Raw genomic sequence first — 8,461 nt, forward strand, 5'->3', positions numbered from 1 at the left:
AATAATAAAAGGAAGCCCAAACGCGCACGTGCGAAGCATAGGAAGGTGGGAAAAGGGGTGGGGAGCGGCGGCGATGATAACGGAGGGGACAGCATGGGTGGCGGGGAGGGAGGAGGGGGCAGACACACACACACACACACAAGGAACACGCATACATGCACATTCGGCAGGGGGGCTCGTTTCGTTGCATGTGTGCTATCGGTGAAGTCTCCGGAGCAAGAATCGATAGGGGAAGAGAATCGACAGGGGATGGGGGAGTCACCCGGGAGCGGACGGGCGATGCAGTGCTGGCGTTTACGAGCGCACCAGAGACGAGAGGGAGAGACCATCACGGCAAGGGGAAAAAAACAAAGAACACAAAACGAGTCTACTCAGAAGCGCGTATCGGTTCGTCTCACTTGCATCAGAGGAAGAGGTAGAAGGCCCATCCACAAACGCGGCTGCTGCGCGCGCGTTTGAGTGTGCGTGCGCGGGTGTCGGTGCCAACCGCTCTCACCCTCACCCTTCCTTGGCAAGGAAGCGCGGGCGTGTGGGGAGGAAGGAGGGCCGCAGCGCACCCAGGTAGCACGTTCGCTGCCCTTCCATCCCCCGCTCTCATTCCTTTGCGCGTGTCTGTGTATTCTTCGCTCCAGCTTTCCCTCTTCCGCACACGTGCAGCTGAAAAGGCAGGAGCCGCCCACGTCTGCACGCACCCTGCGATATACGCATACGCCTATACACTCCCTCACGCAGACACATATGCGCCGACTAACACACGCCATGAAAAAGAGAGAGCAGCGAGACATGGCCATCGCGGTGCCGAGGAACAGAATAGAGGAGAGGGATGAGGAGTACGCCTTTCGCCACGATGCCGCATTGAATCCTCGGCATCATTCCATCTTCGTTTTGTGTTGCTCCTGGTCTTCTGGTCCTTGAAAAAGAGGAGCGTTCACGGCTTTCTGCTGAGCATCGTCACCAACTCGAAAGCGTGGCACACACAGCCAGACGGGAAAAAAATATCCGTTCAAGTTCTCATTGATTCTTTCGACGCTGTTTGTGATGCGCGCCTCGCTCCATCAATGTTTCGCTCCGCCTTCCTTGCCGCTCGCACCGCGGCGTCTGTGCACCCTCGTTGGTTCGCCTTCCTTCTGCGCGTCAGGAGGGCGCAGCCGCCCTCCTCGTCCTCTCTCCTACTCATCCACACAGGGCAAGCAAGAGCCACGGAGGAAAACGCCAGCTGATACAGGAGGGAAGGATGAGGAAGGAGAGAGAGGAGGGGGGGGGCGGTGCAGAGAGGGCATGTCGCGGACAGGCACGGGAATATACAGCAAAGTAGATCACAAACAGAGCTGGAGAAGATACACGAACATGCACGCACGCACGCACGCGAAAGGGAAAAAGAAGAAGGCGGGAAGGGGAGGAGGAGTCGGGTGCGCAGACACGGATAACAGAGAGAAACACATGTAGATGCACACATGTGCGCATGAGCGCAGACAAGGTAGACAGGAGAGAGAGAGAGGAGTATGCTCGAGCAGCCCATACATCGCGTTTCAGCTTGTTCCTCGTTTCCGTGTCTCTCGCTGCCAGCATACGCACAGTCAAGAACGTTAGCTGAGCGCCCCCGAAAAAAAAAGAACAAGGAGAGAGCAAGAAGGGATGAGACACCAGGGCAGCAGGCGCAGCAGGAGAGATCCGCACAACATCAGACACGTGAAAGCACATCCGTACACACGCACACCGGCACAGACGGCAGAAGCGGTCCTTCTCTCTGCACACTTTTTCCTCAGTCGCCGCCTCCCAACGGGAACCGGACGGGCACTGAAGAACGGCAGAACAGAAAAAGAAAGGAGGGAAGACTCAAGAGATGTTCGCTTCAGCTAACGCGCTCCCTGGTCTCACAGTTCTGTTCTATCCACTATCTCCACTTGTCTCCGCCTAGTTGAACGGACCATCGTAACCGGTGCTGCCGCTTCGCGGCCCGAAAAGAGAGCTGGTGGGCCCACACACATCACTTGCATATACACGCATACACACACACACGCACAGTTGAACGTAGAATAAGTCTTCTGTGGCGCTCTACTATCCTCATAAGCATAAAGAGCCTCGCAAGCCCCCGAAGTGCCTCCAAGTCGGCCCAGCTCCTCCTGTCCCTTCCTATCTATATGTATATATCAGTTGGGTGGAGGAGGAGGGAGGGCGGGAGGGGGGAGGGAAGGAATTATGCGTCCATGTTGTGCCTCGTGTGTTCCACCGACACGTGAACACGCAGGCGAAAACAAAAACAAACAGACGCACAACCGAAGAAGAGAGAAACCGACGCGCACGCACCAGAGACGCGCCAGGGACGCAATCGCCGGCACAGCGAAGAAAGAGGCGACAATGCAAACAAGCGCACGCGGTTCGGAGCTGCAGCGGTGGAGGACAAGACGTCATCATGAGGCATCGTCGCTATGGTGGGAAGAGCACAAGATGAAGGCAAGAAGACACGAGCAACCGAGAACGAGAGAGGGCAGAGGGAATTTGGTGGGGGAGGGGAGGGGGGAGGAAGGGGGCAGACAGCAAGTAAGGAGGGGGTCGTGGAGAAAGAGGCCCAGAAAACCAAAACAAAAAGATGGTTGCGCATTTTGCGTGTGTGTGGGTGGTGCCAGGGGAGGAGGGGATGCCGAGTACCATCGTTAGCGGGCCCTTCGAGAGTGGTTCAGTGAAAGAAGAAGGGAAGGGGACGAGAGACGCAGGCACGACCGCGCGAGGAGGAGAGGTAAGAGAGGAGACACAGATACATTGAGATGCTCCCTATCCTTCTCTTTTTCTTCCGCTTGCCTCCTCGCAGCAGCAGCAGCAACACAGTTCGCTTCACCCTCCGTACTTGATTGTGGTCTACATCATGCGATGCCCTCTTGCGTTGCTTTCTCTCTGTCCCGCCTCTTCCTCTCTCCATAGATGACAATATACTTCGTGTATCCCTGCGCCTCGCTTCGTCGCAAGCGTTAGCGATGCCCATTCGCGAGGGTGGAATCACTGAAAGAGGCAAAACGAGAAAAACAAACGTGAGGTGGAGGGAGGTTATAGGAAAAGGGAAGAGCGCGCTCTCTGTATTCTGTGTGGTTATCTCTCTCTCTCCCTGTGTGCGTGTGTGTCTGTGCGCGGCTTATCTGTACGAAGTGCTTGGGGGAAGGGGAGGGGAGGGGAGGAAGGGGAGAGGGCGGCTAAGGAAACCCCCACAGGGATAGAGAGAGAGAGGGAGGGACAGTTAATAGAGAGAAAGGAGAGAGGAAACACCACACAACAACAAAAAACGGAAAACAAGAGAGACGAAGGGAAAGAGAGACGGAGAGAAAGAGAGCGCAGCACACACACACACACACAAAATAAAGAAGAGTGTACTTCAACACGGTGAGGGGATGAAAGAGGAACAAGGGATACCAGGCAAGGATACCACGACAACGACACGGATGCGCACCCACACGTACACGGGAATAGGGATTTTATCGAGAGGCGGAACATGCGCTGAGTTCTAATTTGGTTGTTGTTGACGTCGATCATGTTTCCGCTGTTCCTCTCTCCCTCTCCCTCTGTGTGAGTGCGTGTGTACTTTTTTCTTCTTTCTGCTCTGTGTGTGTGTGGGGGGGGGAGGGGGGCGACGTTTCGTGGCAGTAAAACCGAAGAGTGCAAAACAGCGAGAGCAAGAGGGCACAGCTCCGGGAAGGAGGGCAGGAGGGGGTGCTGACGTGATGGAGGCGTGGGGGAGGAGAGAAGAGAAAGGAGAGGGAGAGGTTACCCACACCTTCTCAACGGTAGATGCGATGAGACGAACGCGCAAAGGCGAACGGTGCGTGAACAGCGGCAGAGGAAACGACAAGAGAAGCAGGTCTGGGCGGCGCACCTACCAACCATAAACATCAGAGGGCACGGCAGTGGAGCCATACGCCACAGGACCCTCCATTCTCCCTCGTACATGAGCTTCCTCTCTCGTGATGTGAACGCGTCTACATCCCTGTTGCATCTCTTGAAGGCCCCTTCGGCCACACGTGCGTGCGCTTGTACATGCGCCCGCCACCTCTGATCTTGCTGATATCCTCCTTGCAACCCCCGTGATTCCGAGCACCACTACAGTCGAAGTCACCTAAATGGCCTCCCGTTTCCTGTCAACATGACCGTGCGTTCCAGCTGATTGTTTCTTCTTTCACGTTTGCGTGTGTGACCGAGGGAGCGGAAGAGAGGGAAAACGCCATGCAAACACGGAAGAAAAAAGAAATGGTCGCCTCTGCATACCGAGTAAGGGGCATAGGGGCGGGAGGAGGACTTCTGGGACGAGGGAGGCCGGGAGAGGGTCGAGGACAGAGGAAGGAGGGAGGGGTGTACCGGGGGAGACCTTGCCCTGCCAGGGAAACAAAGAAACAAAACATACTGACGAAGAGGGGAAAAAAGGGCGTGGGTGTAACAATATAGACCAGCAGAGAGGCAGGGAGCCACCGAGGGCGCAACCGAGCACACGCACACGTAGAGGGGGGAGGGATGGGGGCAGACGAGGAGACCAGAGGAGGAGGTGCGGTGCTGGGGCAAACAAGGCAATCACCAAGAGGTACACCAACGGACAAAACGAGGACAAGAAACGAAGCATCGTCAGACGCTATGCACACACACGCACAGAGGGAAGGGACGCGAGTGGGAAGAGGGAGGCGGTGTACGGAAAAGAGGGGAGGAGGTGGAGGGGGGGGGGAATCGACAGCCGAGAGCACATGCATTGTTTTTTTTCGTATTTTAACAAAGGCCGAGAGAAGACAAGACCAACAACAACAGCACACGCGCAGATATGCATACACGAACACATCTGCATATACAGACGAAGACGAAAAGAACGAGAGCTGTCCTTACCGCCGCAATCCTCCTCCCCATCCACTTGCTGTTTACGTGAGCGCATAGGCACACATGGCTGTAGACTCCGATCTGAGTGTACATCTCTCTCTCTCTATATATATATGTTTGTGTGTGTGATTTCGCCTGTGCTGAGCGGGGATGGGGGTAGAGGAGAACAACACCTTCGACCTTACACGTCTGCCAAGACAAGCAAAAACGATGGAGGGATGGGGGGCAGAGGAGAATCGGTACAGAGCTGCAGAGAGAGGGAAAGAGAGAAAGACGGAGGCAGTTGTATATGTGCGTGTATGTGTGCGCGTCCAGCATTATCCAAGGCGATGACCACACCAGAAACGAAAGCAGGCATGAGGAGAGGGAGGGGCGGAGTGAAGGGCAGCACGGATGGAGGTGAGGAGGAGAAAACGAGGAGAGGAAAAAACAAACAAAGAACATCAAGACGCTTACATCCACAAGCACACAACCATATACACGGATCAAGATACCGTAAAACACACGCACACACACAGGGGGGGGGCATGGAAAGAGGCGAGCACAAGGCGAGTACATGACACACACGCACATACACAACGGGAAGAAAAAAGAAGAAAAACGATGTGCGACGGGAACAAAAAGAGAGACTCCATCATCCACACATCGGGCGGAGGCGAACGGTGAAGGGTGGGCAAGGTATGGCTGCCAGATGCGGATGGAAACGATGAAGGGTGCAAAGGTGGGGAGCACATGGCAGCAACCTGAGGGCTGACTGACGAAGCTAATTGCCACGAGAGGCGGGGAGGTGTTTGTGCGCCTTGCATCCGCCGTCCATGGAGAGAGAAGGACGCCCGATCCGATCGTTTCAAACTGTAGGGAGATGCTCGAAAGCGGTTATGTGGGAAAGCGCGCACACACACACGTGCAATGCGCGCCAGTCTCGCTCCACCTAAATAAAAATCAATCACCTCACGGGAACACTGCAAGTGCGAGAGCGAAAGCGCACACACAGAGAGAGGCGAGGCGAGAAAATAGAGCACGTCGTAAGGCATGCAGGCACAACAAAACGAAACAAAACAGGAGGAGAGACGCGAGTAGACTCGTAATGGTGTTTTCTACGACAGAAGAAGAAAATGGTGGCGAGCGGGAGGTTGTTCTTTTCGCCTCCGTGTGTTGACGCCGAGCGCGTCCGTTCGCCGCTTGAGAGACACGCAGGCACGCATCACACGCGCAGGCACACAAACATATCTACAGACGCACTCTCCTTCGCCCACTCGAACACCCCAAAACAGAGGAAAAAGGCCCCAACCTCCACGATGTCTACACACTCGCGCAACCATGCGCACCCCTTTCAGCACTCTCCCTATGTGCACCTCGTATCCATGATGATTATGTCGCTACCGTAGGCCACGGAATGCACGCCGGAGCGCTTAGCTCCACCCCATCGGCGGATACATGCCCGTGGTCGTCATCGCCGCTGCGTTCATCGCCATGGGGTCCATCGTACCAGCGGGGCGGTGGGCACCTTCATCGTCGACGACAAGCGACGTCGTTGGGTTCGTCGTCTTGATCTCGTCCATGCGCGAGAACTGAATGTCGAGGGTGAAAGTGATGGTCTCGCCGAGGGTGACAGGCTGGCCCTGCAAAATATTCTTCACGTGTTCGGCGGACTCGCGAGCGTCGAACTGGACGAGCGCCTGAACACGGTTGTGGTTCCACTGACTGCTTTCGTTCTTGGGCAGCACCACGATGCGCTCCACGGTGCCGTAGCTAGCAAATATCTGGTACACGATCTCTGGCGTAATGTGCGCTGCGGCAGACACGTCGTACTGCGTGTTGAACATCGACACCAACAGGGTGCGAGTGGCGTGCTGCGTGGCCGTAAGGTTCTGGTGGGTGCTAAAACGAATGTACACGCGGCGGCCATCGATTTCCGCGTAGCCGGGCTCCTTAAAGAAGTCCACCAGCTGCTCAGCGCTCTTGGGGCTCTTCATCTCGATGAGAGCCTGGTTCATCTGGCGCAGCATCACGATGTGCTTGATGTCGCCAAAGTTCTGGGCCAGATTCTGAATGCTAAGCTGTGTCACCTCGGGGGTGACGTTGCGCATGTGAATGACGGAGCTGGTATTGCCAACCTCGTTGTTCCGCGGCCGTGGCTGCGTCTGCGGCATGGCTTGACCTTGGGCTGGACCCTGGCCTTGTTGCTGCTGCACCGAGCCCGGCGGCATCCCGTTCTGGTAAGGAGGCGCGTAGTTGGGCATCACGGACACCCCAGTGGACATGGGAGGAGACAGCACGCCAGGCTGGTAGGGCATCATGTTGGGTTGGCCGTACATTTGACCGGGCACGAACTGCTGGCCGTACATGAGATGCACGTGCCAGAGGAAGGATAGCGACGAGGCTATGAGAGGCGCGAGCGGAAAGAGGAAGGCGGAGAGGACAGGTACCAGCGCAGATCAGAGCCACACGAGGGAGGGAGTAAGGGGGAGGGGGAAGGCAAGGAAGGCGAGCACAAATCTACTTCGTACTGCTTATCATCAACAACAAAGGCAACGAAAAGGAGCACTTAAGAAGGAGATGTCCTTTGAGAAGGAGGAAAGGCGCAGGCGAGGAGGAGGTTGATCACACAGACACGCAACTCGTTGGCTGGCACGGAAGGGGAGAGGGGAAAAACGGGAGAGGATGGGGAGGGAGGGGAAATGGGGGGAGGGCGCTAGTGTGGGTATAAGTGTCCGTAAATGTACGTTGTTGTACAAGGGGTGTGGAGGGAGGGAGGTGAAAGAGGGAAAAGACTTGTTGACGGCTGAAACCTCAGTCTATCAGTGGGATAGGAGGGGAGGGGGAGGGTTAGAGGGTGGGAAGGAGGAGGGGGGGCGCTAGTGTGGGTGTAAGTGTGCGAGAGGGAGAGGAAAGGCGAAAGGAATAAGTGAGATGAGATAGGGGAAAGACAGGACGCACAATCGCACGCACACACACAAACGAAAAGTCGGCAACACACACGAATGAGAGGGGGAAAGTGTCGACGCCACGCGAATGCGAAATCGCAATACAGACAGAGATAGGGAGAACAAGGCGGCGGTCAGGAGAGAGAGAAGAGGAGAGATGTAGCGCAGAACGCACAAAGAAGAGGAGGGGGACGCAATCCAATACAGACGTGGAAGGAAGGGAGGTGTCACGGGCGGCGGTGGAGAAGGGGGAAGCGAACAACCACAGAACAACACAGACGAACAAGTCAAAGTAAAAAACGCACAGCAAATAAAAACAATTCACACCTACGGCGAACGCACAGAAACACGCAGACGCAAAAAAGGAAAGCTCAACAAAACTCCGGTACACACGGCGAGAGAGTCGTAGGCAGAGATTGAGAGAGAGAGACACACACTCACGTGCACACTTGCGGGTGTATCTCAAGATCCAACACAACAGGAGAGATGGTAAGAGAACGTCACACAATAAGAGAGAGAAGGGTCCAGATGGAGGAGGGTTTACCGCGCGTTTTATTCCTTTGTTTTCTTTTCCGCTTTCTTTTCCTTTTTTATGTGCACTTGAACCCTCTTTTTTGTGTTGCTTGTTTATCTGTTCTTTGTTTTAGTGTGTGTGTGTGTGTCGTTGACCTTCAGGAGGCCACTTCCTG

General features: G+C 55.5%; 1 protein-coding gene across 1 annotated transcript; it reads right to left on the reverse strand.

The window, feature by feature from the left end:
• Window positions 1–6,257: 6,257 nt before the first annotated feature.
• LDBPK_041190 (RNA-binding protein, putative) lies at window positions 6,258–7,193 on the reverse strand (the record flags this gene model as incomplete). The annotated part of the gene is made up of 1 exon (XM_003858133.1): window positions 6,258–7,193. The coding sequence occupies one exon, from the start codon at window positions 7,191–7,193 to the stop codon at window positions 6,258–6,260; it is 936 nt and encodes a 311-aa protein (XP_003858181.1).
• Between the last annotated feature and the right edge of the window lie 1,268 nt (window positions 7,194–8,461).

Source organism: Leishmania donovani, chromosome 4 (genome assembly GCF_000227135.1).
Source record: "Leishmania donovani BPK282A1 complete genome, chromosome 4".
Taxonomy (NCBI): domain Eukaryota; phylum Euglenozoa; class Kinetoplastea; order Trypanosomatida; family Trypanosomatidae; genus Leishmania; species Leishmania donovani.